Source organism: Schistocerca serialis, chromosome 3, assembly GCF_023864345.2.
Source record: "Schistocerca serialis cubense isolate TAMUIC-IGC-003099 chromosome 3, iqSchSeri2.2, whole genome shotgun sequence".
In the NCBI taxonomy this organism is placed as follows: Eukaryota; Metazoa; Arthropoda; class Insecta; order Orthoptera; family Acrididae; genus Schistocerca; species Schistocerca serialis.
This window is the reverse complement of record NC_064640.1, coordinates 273,816,499-273,832,449: the sequence shown is the minus strand read 5'-3', so window position 1 is coordinate 273,832,449 and position 15,951 is coordinate 273,816,499. Positions and strand designations below refer to the sequence as shown.

At 31.0% G+C, this 15,951-nt stretch overlaps 1 protein-coding gene across 1 annotated transcript in view; it reads left to right on the top strand.

Annotated features, from left to right (window-relative positions):
• LOC126470785 (uncharacterized) overlaps positions 1 to 15,951 on the top strand; it is a 742,455-nt gene that overhangs the window by 616,665 nt on the left and 109,839 nt on the right. The window contains exon 6 of the mRNA XM_050098794.1: positions 495 to 852. Within this exon, the coding sequence (XP_049954751.1) occupies positions 495 to 852 (358 nt within the window). The remainder of the gene's footprint in view (positions 1 to 494; positions 853 to 15,951) is intronic.

Sequence of the window (15,951 nt, the reverse complement as noted above, 5' to 3'; positions counted from 1 at the left end):
AGTAGATGTATACAGTTGTCACAGTTTGGTTACTAAAAGTACACATTCTTTAGAAATCTCTTAGTAGTTCCTCCTCAGGAATTAAGTAGCATTTAAACTATGGATTAGTATATTGCAACAAGCAGCTTAACAGTAAACATTAAAAAAGCCGTTTTTTAAAGTAGCTGCTTTTCCATGACTTACGTGAGATATTCATTTGTAGCCAGTCTAATATAAAAATGCCAGATTAAGTGATTGCAGTTGATGTGCATGGGCCAATACTTAATAACAATAGTTCAATGAAGTTAGAGAAGAAGTAACTAAGGACTGTTTGTTTTTGCTAATGAATTTCCTGACTTTTGTACACCCATGAAGATCTCTGTTATTGGCAAAAATTGTAATATGTACTGTGCAAAAGACTAAATAAGCTCATTTCATTGTAACCTCATGCAACTAAATATGAGTGAAGTACCTTAAAAATGCACAATTGTTTTACCTAATATATTTCTTTTCAGGTCTCAAATTTGTCCGAAGTCCAGACATCTATAAAAGAAGTGACATCAGCCATTGTCCACTATGTTTCTGGAGTCAAGGATGGCCAAAATGAAAACATGCCAAGCAGCAACAGGCACAGCCCACGAGGCAGTGGACGACTCTGCTGGTTAGAGAGCTCATTTGTGGGGAGCAGACCATTAGATTCACCGGAAACTCCACTCCTGCTTACAAGCACAAAAACGTTTGGCAGTGACAGTGATCCTACTGCTACCAATATTGGCATGGTACCCATGGACAAGAGTGGCACTGCAGCAAATGAACTGTATCTGGAGCTTAGTAATACAGCCACTGAAACCTTCAACACACGTCAGTTGAATGGTGAGTATCTTCTGACATAAAAGACTGGTCTGCCGTGATTTGCCAGTGGTATTAGTAACACAGCAGGCCTTTTCACTTCATTACGCTATGCACTGCATAAATATTGCAAGCTTCCAGAAAAAAATTATTTAGTTGCTTTCCCCAAGGCCAAATTCAGAATTATCTGGCATCAGGGACTTGACACTTACAAAGTTGAGTATGTTGATGTAGAAATTTTTTCTATTGAAACTCTCAGTCTTTTTGCTTATTTGCTCTTATAAAAGTCTTCTGATAATTTTAATTACTTAATTTCTGTTCCTGGAATATCATAGTAAGGCTTGTTTACAGATTTGAGCTGATCCTATTTTTTACTGCAAATCTCAGAGAGAAAATTTGTGCTATTAAATATTTAGACAATGTATTCAGCTGTGTATAATTATATAAGAGCATGGAACTCACATAATAAACAGACATTAAAGTAACACAGATTCTCAACTGTCATGCAGTTGATTATATCAGTGTCAGAAAATGAGATTGCGTATGTCCAACATTTTACTTCAGATTACGTAGAGCTATTGTGAACATGAGAAATGTCGATTCTTCAGAAAGCTTGAGCTATTGTGAACATGAGAAATGTCGATTCTTCTGAAAATTAAATCCTGAAGTAGTTCTTTGTTTGGTGTCTTGGCTATAACTGATATAACTGCATGATTATTATTATTATTTGATTTGCACTAGATATTGCTGAAGCTTGTTATACATCAGTGCCAATTCACATAAATGTATCACTGCATGATTTTCTCCTCTAGAAGCTTAGAACTTTTTTTTTAGTGCTCAGTACCATAACCAGCATAACTGACAAAGTTCCACTACTGACATTTCTGTTATTTCTTTATGTGAACCTGCTCAAGATGGCCCTGATGCTCATAGTTAAATAATTACAGTAGGTTTTTGAGAGACAATATAAAACACACTTATGGTAATAAATTTCTGTGAGCTTCAATTATGTGCTGTAATGAAAGAGCAAAAGAGTCTGAAAATCATATAATTCAAGCTGCTGACATTACCTAATGGCAAAACTCAGATAAAAGTTAGTTATGTGGGAACTACAGTAAGAGACCAGTTCTGTATACTGAGTTTTTAAAAACAAACATTTCTTCTCAAATCTGAAAACAGAAAAGTGAGAAAATAAAGATACTGTATGTGGCAAAAGCTGCAGTAATATTATAATTTGTGGGAATTTTCTTTGAAAATATGAAGGACATACCTGAAGAAAGTGAAACTTGAAGTCAAGTGGGATATTCTGCTGTTGAAAATTGCCACTCTCGTCTATTTTGGGTCTCTGGTGACTGAATATTTTTTGCAGCTTTTCTTTCCCATTACAGTCCACAATCTCTTTCTACACATATCCTTTTTTGTACTTCCTCTCTAGCTTTTAATGAAGTAATTTTTGTTCATAAAAGCTCATGTTTCCTCACTATCTTTTTCACATCAACATGGAGTAAATAATCTGCATCTACAAAAGTACTCTGCGAGCCACCTTATGATGTGTGGTGAAGTCATGTATATTTGCATAAGAGTTGTTTGTTTTTTCTGTAACAGATAAAAAGGTTATTTCTCTATATGTTTCTCGAAAGATTACTCTTATACCTATCAAACAAAGCATTATCCAAACAGAACACCTACAATGAATGATGAATTACATTGATTCTGAGTCATATTATATTTACATAATTTTTAATTTTTTAACATCTGTGTTAAATAATAATTCCTTGTCTTTAATATAAGCTAGAGGAGTAATCTGTAAATCTTACTAATTACACAGATTTATGTACTAAAATATATTTAACAACATTATTGTCAGAAAAAAAATATAAGAGAATGGTAACATTTAGTTCAGTTCATGTAACCATTAAAACGTTGTATTAGAAGTATTCTTACAATCACTAATATATACTTTGACATACAAAACCAAAACTAAATTTGTCATTAAGTAGTATATTTCCTTCACATGCCATATGATTCCTGGTGATTTCTCATAACTAGTAGCCAATATCAATAAATTTTGTGGTAGATGGTACAGAGTTGTTAAACTGTCATGGAACCTGTGTAGTAGGATTTTGGGGGACTGTATTTCGATTATATATATTTTTTTCTCGAAAATGTCCCAGCTCATGAAATTGCACATTCCTACAGGTGAAAGCATTTGTTTATAGATGCAGTAGCATGTCAGTTCAAACAGAAAATCTCTCTTGGTTGAAGTAACTGTAATATTTCAGGAATTTTTGGTCTCCATGTACATCCAAATAACAAATTGCAAATGTACTGTGATCTTCAATGTTTTTCAACCATCAGCTAACACTCCAGCTTGGGTTGTTTAAACGATTTATGAATTCCAGCAGCAGTAATTTTTGCTGCAATAGTTTCATGTATTCTCTATGCACTACAAAATATTGTGAGAATCAATGTATAAAAGATAACAGAAATTCACTAAAAACACCTTTTACATGCCCAGAGGATATAAATTCAAATTTATTTTTTTGTGAGATGTACTTATAAGGAGATTGTTTTATGTTCTTACATCAAAATTCATAAAGATAAAATCATGTGCAAATGTCATACACATGCAGACAAGATATAAAAAAATAACAATTTAAAAATTCCATAAACAGGACTTCTACATATTTAGTGCATAATGAAATTGTGTGCATGTATATAAATCATTTTAGCTAAAAACATTGTCCAACAATGAAAATCGTTTTACTTATGGGCTAGATGTTGTGGAATTCTTCACATTTTTCACTAAAAAGTTATTAACTGGTGACAATAATTACTGAAGAACCTTTAGACTCTCAATACAGGTAACTGTTCATGAAGGAGAATCACCATTATCTGACTACCAGTATGTCACTCCAGATTTCTTTCAAAGTTGTGTTAATGAAGTAACAAGACAACACTAATTTCCTGTACTAAAAATTAGGTACAGTAAAACATAACACGTAAGATTGTGCTTTGTTGCATGGTTTCAAAAGTTGTGGTTGAGTATTCAGACTGAAGCAACCTGAAATCATAATATGTAGTAGGTGTGTAGCATTCAAATCATTTTGATGTGCTGCTATCCCAATGAAAGAGTAAAATGTGTTCTGCTATTCTCATTTAGTGTGGACTTGAAATCCAAAATGTAATATATATATATTAGTAGAGATAGAGAGAGAGAGAGTTTGCATGCTGTGTTTCAGTATGAGGCAAAAAAGTAACAAAATATGTTTTCAGATTAACCTTTTCTAAATAACAGGTTATTGTAGATTTGGTATGATGCGTTTTTGATAAAGAGTATCTTTTAAATTTTCAATAACTAGTAACTTTGAAACTGCCTTGGGAGATGGTGGCTAACAAATGTATCTACCTTCATTTATTTTATTAAAGTCTTTTTTGTATATGAATTGATTCCTCCTCATATCACAGTTTCTACCTTTACTCACTGTTTTTCTGTATGCAAATGATATCTGTATTGTCTCCAACTAAAATCAAGGGAGACCTTCCTAGTGATCAGAGCTTTATAGATACTTATTTATGGCAACTGCAGTCTTTAGCAAGTAAATAATGTGGTTTGAATAATGCTCATTATTATTTGTTATGAAACACTACTTGATTAAACAGACATTCATCTGAGAAAATGAAAATAATTCTGTGAATGGAAGAGATAAGGGAATCATAAAATGATAATCATTTCAGATTAGATTTAGAACGGAAGTGTTATCATTAGAGCATATGGATTTATTATATTATTTTGAATGGATATGTGTTACATTTGTTTCTCAACTTTCAAAGAAAATTTGCATAGCACAATAATGCCTCAGTCTATATTTCTACATAGATAATATATTTGCAATTTTCTTTCATTTATTTTCAACCATAAAACCCCCAAGAATTTTCCTATTGTTTGCATTTCATGGTCAGATATACCTATTTGATGTTTTTAATTATTGTATATAAATTACTGTAATGGTATTTTTTTCAGTTAGTGATCACTGTAATGACGAAAAATCATAAATTTAGATTCACCTAAATAAGAATGTTCTTTTCACTTTTTAGTACTGCAAGTTAAATTGACTGATAAATTAACATTGCATGCATTTCAAAATAATTTAAAACTAACCAGTCATAGTTCAAAACTGTCTCTGCTATATCACTAACACAATCGAAACTACTGAAATAATGATTATCAATTTTTTTCTATGAGCACTAGTTGATAAGTTTGTTGCATTAATTAGAAGTTTGTATAGGCATATGTTGTCATTGAAACAGTAAGAGATCTAGTCTCAGAATTTATTTTCTGTTATATCTGAAACTTTATGAAAATATTTCAAGGGTCAAATTTACATTTATATAAGGCTGTCTACCACATACTTTAAGTACTGCAATTTCGTTAATCTGCAGTATCTATATTGTTCTTTAAAAATGGTTCAAAAATTTTCTTATAAACAATTATGTTTAAATTTTCAGTAATGGGTGTTGTCTTCATTATTATTATTTTGTTTGCCTTTTTAAAACATACATATACCCATTATTTATTCTTAGTTATCTTTTTTTTATTTTCCCACAACTTGTACATCATGTCACTGAGTCTCTCATCATTCTAGTGTCTGTCTTTTTTCAGTATCAAATTTAATTCTTTTTGTTGTTTCGACATGAACTTATGAGGACCCATCTTCTGTAATTATACCATCACATGTATTTAAAAAATACATGTTGAAACTGTTAAAGTTTTATATTACTTATTACAATATCAAAAACAAAATTAACCTACAAATATTATGCATTAAGTAACTACCAGAAATTCCCTTGGATAAACATTGGCATGTTACCTTGGCTGCATTAAGCTTCTTCGCAAATAGCTAAAAACATGTGAAGTAGTACTCCTTTACAGTGCACTTTTCAGTCATTGTTACTTCTTGTACATTACAGCTGATGATTTCCTCTAGTTGACGAAAATTGTAACTCCAATCTACAGCATCTTTTTCTTTTTTTGTCTGAATGACTCTTTTATCCTCTATTACTGCATAATGTCGAACAGTTTAACTCAGTTATCAGATAGGGTTCATCATCAGACATAAGTCAGTAGCTTGCCATGTTGGATACATTGGTTCTTGATTAATCACAGAAGGTAAACACCATCAGAGTCAGTTAGTATTTGAATGGATAACTATCTAGGTATACCAGATGCCATTGCTTCAGGGAAACAAGTTGATGAAGTGGCTCCCAATTGAAAGACGTACACCAGATCATTGTGCCCTATGACAATAATAATAATAATAATAATAATAATATATTATAATATATATATATTATTATTATTATTATTATTATTATTATTATTATTATCACATCATCATCATCATCGGATATAACACAGCCCTCTCCCAAAATGATTTTCAGAACTTACAAGACATAATGAGATCCATTATCCAACAGGGAATGTCTTATTCCACCCCTGCTAAACCTCTAACTCTCTGCCCCACCCACTAGTTCAAAACCGTTTCCCCTAGACAATAAATTTATGACATACCTATTTAGTTTTTTTAAAAATAGTTCAGTATATCTGATTAAAAAACAACTGCTTACAGTGGGAACCCATAAATGAAAACTGATTCACCCTCTGAGAGAGACAGTTTTAGTGAGAGAGAAATCAGATTTATGAACCTACTACCTATCATGGACTTAATGATTTCATGGATGGAAAACTATTATGGCTCAAGGAATGGAATAGACAGTGTATTTTTTACAAGGCATATCACTCAGTTGACTGTGTATACTGAGTATAGCTAAAAAATATTGAAGTGTTCATTTAAAATAGCACTTCTTTACATTGTATTTAAGTGAAACTGTCAACTACACTCTAAATTAAATACTGTTTTCAGTCTCAGAAACGAACTGTTCTATGAAGATGTATATACATTGAGTACACACTGCTTTGACCAGCACACAACACCTACCAGTATGTGAGTCTCCATTATGCACAGAACGTCTCATGAAAATTTTCTAAGATAGCATGAAAAAATTTATGTTTTTGCAATTATACTGCTTCTCTGACTGTCAATATGTTTTTATTGTCAAAGTTCCCTCTACAACTGCAAACTTCTAAATATGATGTAACCATTGCCACCATCAATCTTTATGTATACTTTCAAGATATTCAGTCTCTGTCAAATCGAATTTCGTAATACAACTGTTTTCAAGTCATTTCTGTAACAGAATTCCCTAGGCCATTGTCAGTGATTCTGGAATTCTCCTTTCATCTGAGTTTGCCTTTTCTGTCACACATTCTATTCAATGCATGTGCCATGCTGGTCAACATTATTGGTAGTGCAATATTTCACTTGAGTTTTTAAATTTATAGACGATGTATGAGCCCCCTAAAGAGAAAAAAAATCTTAAATGAGTTTTAGGACCCTCATTTACAATTCACAGAGCCAATATTTTCAGTTATTCTGCAGAAGTCTGAAGTTAATAAAAACTTCTACTGAACATTACAGCCATTATCTAAATTGTGATATTATCTCACTTATGCAACTATGTTATTTCTTTCAGGTCCTTTTTCATAATAAAGCTCATACAGAATATAAACTGAAGTGATAATTCTGCAAGCAGAGGAATTACTGATAGCTTTCTACTTTGGAACAACTAACTTTGATTAAACTAATAAAATTATTCCAGAAGTATAATTTCTGGCATACAAGGTGATGACAATTAAGAGGAAAAGAAAAACCAAGACGAAAAAAGGTCTAATAACTTTTGCAAACGATGTGGAATACAGGTTATTTGAATCAATAAGAATAAAGTAATCAAAAGAATGCAATTGAGTATTACTTAGATGTTTGCTGAAGAAGAAAACGGAAGGAGAGATGAAAAGTTAGAGTATGGTTGGCAGCAAAGATGGTTCTGAAAAAGAGGATAAATGTTTGAAAAGATATTACTGTCTTACATCTGCATACCAACATGTGACTGGTAACGCCTTGTTTGGAGGACGAGCCTGAATGTGTTTGGGAAAGGTTACAATCGATAAAATTAAATAAATGTATTCTAAGGAGCATAACATTCTACATGGGTATCAGGAAAGGTCACATGAAGCATTATTTATAGCAGGAATAGTTGTAAGGTTGAGTGACATGACACTGCAATCAGAGTAAAGTAAACAATGATGAGCAAGTATTCTGTTTACGTAGCTACGGAAAGTAGTATATTGCTCCCAACCCAATACATATCTAACAGAAACTTGAACAGATGTTAATGATGTCTGAAACTCAGTATAAGGAAACAGTTAACTGTCACCGTGTAACCACTGGAAGAAAAATTTAAGCTTGATAGTGAAAATAATGTGTTCATTCCATTTTATGGGCTTCAATTCTTGATGCTCCTTCATTTCCTACATATTCATTGTTGTGAATATATTTTACATCAACAATATCTGTTGTGGGAAAAAGTATGAAAAAGAGTGCCAGTACAAAGGAATTTGACAAGGCAAATTATCTTGTGTTAAAAAATCTCTATAAGGAATGGATGGCTTTTTTGTATTCATTAAATTATTTGTATGCATCACAATCTTCAGTTAAACTGACATTATTTGACTTCAAGTGATTAGAACTAAATACTAAAATGTAGAAAATGATGGATTTTCTGCTTCCTATTTGAACAGCAGATTCACAACCATTAGACTACCAATCTCTCATCATGCCTTGCAATCAAGAGAGGTTTAGTTACTTGTGGTATTGGAGTGACTGCAGTATTTTTTATTTTATGCACGGTGGTATCTGAATTTTTGGCTGAACAATGTACTTTTCCATCTTCTCACTTTAGTACAAATATCATTGAACTTTTTAAAAAAGTTATTGGTATCAATATGGAAAATTCTACATTTCATATTACTTGATTTTACACTTTGTTGACAAATAAATTCGTGTAGAATAACTAAAGGGTCCCTAACACTGATTTTTTATGTTTATATTGTTGTACTATTAATATGGACTCATAGATTTAGTTTCACACATCAGTATATAATAAAACATCTCATACAATAAAATCATTAACAAACATTTCTGATAATTTTGTTGTATTCCATATCACATATTACGTATGAAGAAGTAACACTTTCAGTAATAAATTTCACATTACTTTTCTGTTGTAATCAGTGCATATTCTGTTAAATCTAATATGATTTCACTTTTGTTTTACTACATTTGCTACACAATTAGCTCATCTTTTATTGAAATATGTGAATTTATAAAGACTGACAATTGTTCCATTGTCTTTGTCTTGAAATTTTTGTCAATATTTGTAAATGATTAACTCTTTGTTACTTAAAATTGTTAAACTGTTGTTCTTAATATCACTATGACAATACCTGCAGATATCTATTTATAGAGTACCAAAATAGCATTTATGCCTGTTAGTTACACCTCATTTTACATACAAATTACTTTTTGTTACGAAAACAATTAATTTTTGTTACAAAATAATTAATATTTCAATAACTGTGCATCAGTGTAGAATTCAGTTTCTGTTGCTTTGTGATTATTTGTTTTTCTGAAAATATTCTTTGTGCTTCTTAGACATGTACATGTACATTTAATTTTGCTTTATTATTATTATTATTATTATTATTACAATTCTTATTATTATAGGTATTATTATATTATTATCATTATAATTTTGCATGAGTTTATTGATTGTAAACTGTCATTTTATATACCAAAGTTCTGTTTTCACACAGTTTATAGAAAAGTTATTGTCTGTAAATAAAGTTACTTACAGTTTTTTGCGCTTCACACTCCATTTTATTGACACACTTCCCAATCATGTTGCATCTGTTGCAGTTTTGCATTGCTTTTTTGTACACAATATTGTTCTACTTTATTTGGCATTATTGACTGGTGCAGAATATAACTGTAACATATTTTGAAGCACCTTGCACCTATAATGGTGTGGTTTAAGAGTGTCAACATCCACTTAAAGAAAATTTTGTTCAGAAATACATGTCTCTGTAGTTTCTTTTTAATTTGAACCCATATATCAATTAAAATTATCAAAATTCATTTCAGATACACATTTCCTACGTTCTCTTTCAGATACAATCGAGAATTAAGCATATGGTAACACTCAAACTAAATGCTACATTTAATTGCGCCACATTACAAATCTGAAGAAAAGCTCTACCTCCAAATTAGCACATAACAGCACATTCAAATCCAGAACTCATGCATTTTCCTTAACCACAAGATAAAGATCAGTAGCATTCATACTTATAAAATTATAGCTGGTTTCATTGGTGAGATGGATCTACAAACACACATGGACGGCATGGACATTATGAGATTTATGGTAAATAAACATACTAAATCATTTTTCTATAATCAGAAAATTGTCATTTGTTTATCTGTTTATCTCTTCAGTTAATACCAGCTCTCCTTGCAATGTATAAGAAAATAACAAACACTGAAAAAGGTTACAAAATGTTCACCATAAAACAAAACATTCTGATGTGTTCTCCGACTCCAAAATTCAGAAAATCAGTTAATGTAAAATTGCAATAGTTTACAATAATCATCAGTTTATCGAAATATTAATATCTGAAAACATCTCAAAATAAGGTATTTCAAGAGTTTGACAGAAACAAACACTTTATCAAAAATTGATGATCAGTCATTCCTTATCAATGTTTTTTGCATATTTTTTATGATTTGAGATTTGTCATCATTTCCTCTTGGAGTCTTGTTTTTTCCCTGTTCTGAATCTTTGTTGCAGCAAAGAAATAGTTCTATTAACCTTTGCCTGTTTCTATACAACATTAGGTACCAATTAGGCTTTCATGCCCATTTTTACACCAAAGCTCTCGTTTATTCACCACAGTTCTGAGACTGTTAACATATGTTTTATAATTATCTATTATGCTCTTATACATTTGACATTATTTTACTGTTTCTTTCTTACTCTTCAATACTGTTATATGGCCTTTCCCTGTATTTTCTTATAGTATTGGGAAATCACCAATGGAGTTGCTTCACTTATTGTACATCATATTTCTAATAACACATTCACAAGCTCATTTACGTAACCTCTTGCTGCTCATTTTTAAATATGATGAAATCAAGTTAATACATAACCAATAGTTGGTAAATACGTCACCTTATTTCTAACCAGATTCACTATCTTTGACAGTGTGAAGGCAACTGGTATTTTTAAAGGTAGCTTTCAATGGTTTTTATTGAGATAGATTCTTATTATGTGGCATGTCATGATAGAAATACTTGGTTTTCATACAGCCTTTGAATACATGGCTGTAAACTGATAACACAAATTACATTATTATCATTGAGGGGACTTCACATAAATAGCATTGAACTGTTTTAATATGTTGACAATCTAAATGGATTTTTTTTTGTTATACCGCTAATAATTCAGCTTTTAAAAAGGTTAAGGCAATTTTAATATACATCCTAGTACTTCACATTTGTTCCAAATCATTAGCACTAGGCTCAGCTCCGTCATATAAGAATCTTGGTATGCTGTTTATTATTATGATTACATCAGTTTCCACAACCTCCTCAACATTTACATATCTTCTGAAAACCATGTGGTGGATCATGACTTTTATACAATCTATGCAATTCAGTTTTACTCGAAAATTATTATCTTTATTGATACACACAATATCATCAATTTTATCCATGAAATGTGAATGAGATTCAGGATACTTTCTACAGTACACAATCGATCGCATATTTATACACCTAAAGTTATATGGTCTTGTTCATGTTTGATTAGGCTGCATATTTCAAACAACGGGTAGAAGCAAAAGATTCATTGTATTATCAGAAACTTGTGATCACGACTTGAGATAGTAGCAGCCTACTGTACCTCATCACTGAATCAAGGATAATCTACCTCCTTAATCTTTAACTTGAATAATGTCGAGGTCTCCATTTGTTGGTATTTTCTTGAATAAATGCAACTCAGTCTTCTTATCTTGTCATCAAAAATGTAATTTTAATGTTATTAGTGAGAGATTTAGACTACATCAGTAAAATCATTTTGGTTGGGAGATTTTGTAATAATTTTGTATCAGTCATTAGAAAGTAGACAGTATTCATTTAAAGACATAATGGAAGAATATACCAGCGTTTTTCAGACTTCGATATATAAAACCTTGTTCCTTTTGTCCTACCACAAATGCAAACTGGTTGTACATTGCCCTATTTGTGTCAGTTTGGCAGATGTTTTCAAGAGACTGCTGCACTCTGTCACAAAACATCCAAATTTGACTAACAGATTTTGTATGGGTGAGTGTATTTCAACTTAGTGACAATGTGCTTTCTCTGGAAATCAAAAAATTCAAAATCATATGTTAACCACATTTTTCATAGGAAAGTGTTAAGTGTGAATGTCTACAGCCATCAAAAGTACCAGGAAAGAAGATAAAATGACAATGAAGATGATGCTAGTAAAATGGGGTGTTTTCATTCTAAGCAGTGGTCTGAGATATGTCAGTTGACATTTGAATAAATGGGAGGAAATTAATAAAAACAGCAACAGACACAGTCCTGAACGAAAGATTGTAATATACACAAGAAATTTATTTACTTACTTAATCTTCAACTTACTGTGCCATGTATGTCCTCCCCTGAAGTAGGACTACACAGCGAAAGTATTGAAAATTTAAAACAGGTTGACTCAAAATGGAAGTTCATCATGGAGAGTCCCATATTTGGAGTAACTTGAAGAGGTCGAAAAAGTGAAAATCTTTTTCCATTTTATTTTATGATCGCATATGTTGTTCTCATAAATTATTCTCTTCTTAATTATATATATCTCTTATTGTTGTGTTCCTTCTCAAGAATATTTTTATGGCAAGATGAATGAGTCCATGTTTCAAAAGTATATCAAAATTAGTTATTACTTTCTGATAGAAAATATAAAGTTAATCTTTACTTTCAATGTTTTACTCTTCAAGCTGTGTTAATATGCTTCACATAGCACATGTAAAAATAATAACAGTCACCAGTTAGTAAATTCTATTGCCAGTTAGGTGTTATCATCAGAAATAAACATGAAACGCAATTTTACGACCAACAGGAAGGATGTTCCTTTTTCAATCTTCCTGCACCATTTCTTGCGATCCCTTATTCTCAACATATTAAATTGGAAATAAAAATTTCTGAATGTTTAAGCCTTTATTCTTAGCAAATGAGTTCACTTATTAAAACATGTAATATCTCTCTTTTGTGAGTACAAGGATCTTGACATATAGGTGTTGAGTCTCATTTAACATCTAACATCAATTACACTTTTATGAGGTTAAGGGAAAAAACTGTCTGTACCTCCTTGAAAGAATCGTTCATTTAATTACCTAGGGTGATTTAGAGCAAACTAGTGTAGCTAACAGTATAAAACAGTTTTGTCAAAATAATAACTTTTTCAATTAGTAAAGAGATTTAATACTTAAAATTTGAATTACTTCATAGGAACACAATAAGTAAAGTGCTTCAACAGCATGTGCTTCTTGTTTGGTATAATATAAAAATTAAATGTTAATTAAGCCAAAAGGAACTTAAACAATCCAATAAATTAATTTGATATTTAACTTATAAATAGTTACCATATAAGAACAAGTAACTCCTTACCACATAGCTCTAATTGGAAACAATGTAAATATTTTGCAATGTTTAAAACAGAACAGGCTTAGGTAAACAAATAAAATCTAAAATAATAAAGAACTACTATTATAGTCTTGTTTGATTTGTTTTTAGGTAGTATACATGACCTTGAAGGCAAAATCAGTGTTAGATGACTCTTTACTGAGAGATGTGTTTCCACTCTTAATAGGATACCTATTTTTTAACCTTAAATTTTATGTCAGAGATGTTTTAAAATCAGTTTCCTTCCAGTGTTTTCTATGGGCAGTAAGCTACATTTTCAGTGTGTTCACTTACTATGTTTCATATTTAGGTCTCAATTGAAATTCTGTATTCAACTCCATTTTGATATTTTTATTGCTTCTTTACTGTTGAGAGCACATGTACATACAGTGTCAGTGTCACAGAAAATTAATGCAATTATGTCCAGCAACACAGTAACATACCAACAGCTAAAAAACAAAGAATGTCACACACACTTCTATGTAATTCTCTAGTTGAGTGCTTTGATTTCAAATTGGTTGTAAAATTTATCAAAACTGCAAGAAATGAGTCATCTAACATACCATAAAGATGAATGTGTTTGACTAATCACAAATTAAAGAATTCAAAACATATTAGTTTCACACAAAACACAAGCTATTAAATTAAACACAAAAGCAGTTGGAAATAGTTAATAGGAGGAAAATATGAAGAAAACACTAATAGCATGAAGGAAAAGGAAAACCAATGTATAAAAATATAGTTAGAGAATGATGGAATGTAAATGTGAAAAAAAGACTAAATATGCCAAGAACATTTGCTGACACAGCGAACAGTAAACGAAAATATAATAATGTTTTCTAATTCAAGGCAGATACAAGGAATGATTATACTTTTATCCGCTCAATTTTGTGATGAATAAGATATTACTAAACATAATTTGTTGTATTTTCCATTGAGTTTAATACTGCACACCATGGTCTCTAAGCGAATGGTGGTTACACAGCAGCTTTAAATTAATGTCAAGAAAAATTACAAATCAAGTTTCTGACAGCAGTCATACATCATATGACAAAATGATGGCTTTTAAACATTGCTTACAAGATTGCTCATAAATAATGTATCACAGTATTTCTGTTAGAAAAGTAGAAACTGTGTACAGCTGGTGAAGAGAGTCAATCTACAGTCAATGCGTATTACTAACTTCCAATCAGACTATTTGGATTTCTTCTGTACGCTGAGAAGTGAAACAAGAAAACATTAAAATACCAGTTGTTTATGTGTCATTGGGGCAAGAAGTCATTTTATGATAATTGGCACAATAACAGCAATAAAAATGTAATACATCATAAAATAACAACAATAAACAAAAATAGGACAACTTTCTTTCAACATGTTTTTTAATCCTAATAACATGACCAAAGAGTGACAGTCTCTTTCAAGTGTGTAATGATTTGTACAACAGCTCACACCAATGAGCTAAGATATTTTAGTATATTGCTTCACACAAATTCAGCATGAAATTATTGCTCAGTCAACATGTTCCTCTACTTGCACAGAGCTTTAATCCCTTTATCTGTAGCATGTTTATCACTGGACTGCACTAAATTAGAGAATCTGCACTGCTTTAATTAGTAGCTGATAGAAAGAGCCCAAAATTGATTGTTAAACTGGTTGGTACTGAGCACAAATACACTGAAGGACATTCTCTAGGCATGAGCTTTCCATGTGGTTTGATTTACCTTTTAAATAGCTATTTATGTCCCATCTATTAAATAAAGAATGGCATCATAATGTTATATGGAGATGATATGTTATATTTTTACTTCAGTTCTATGACTTATGTACTGAAAATGCATCTGCCCATGTTTTCTTGGTTATATTATGTATGAGCATTAAAAAGATATTGCATTTTTGATGATTAACTATTAGGCTAAAAAAAACAATAAATGACATAATTGTAAATGATACACCCTAATTACATAATGACATTGTATATGAAATTGTGTAGTGAAGTCACTGCATTCACACTACAGTGATGTAATACCATATATGACAATCAAAGTTGATGGGACATTCCATAGGTTCATGCATTAACAATCTTATTTGTAACATTTCCAATAGCACAATGGAGTCAGATAATAATTAAAATTAGTTTATTATGTCTTATGTATGAAAAATAAGGTTACTGAGTTTTTATATTGTGGCTTCTTGTGGTTAATTTAATGGAATGTAGAGGAACTAGAGTAAGAATTATAACTATATGATAAGAAGTATTATTGAGAACCCAAACAGATAATTCCAGAACGAAATTTTGTATCAAAAATCTTTATAGAACAGATATCTGTTGTGACTATCAACAGAGAACAAATAATAAAGAAGACAGAGTAACTAGACTGTAAAAGAAACAAAACTGAACAAAAGATCAATTTGTTGCTGGTATGAAAAC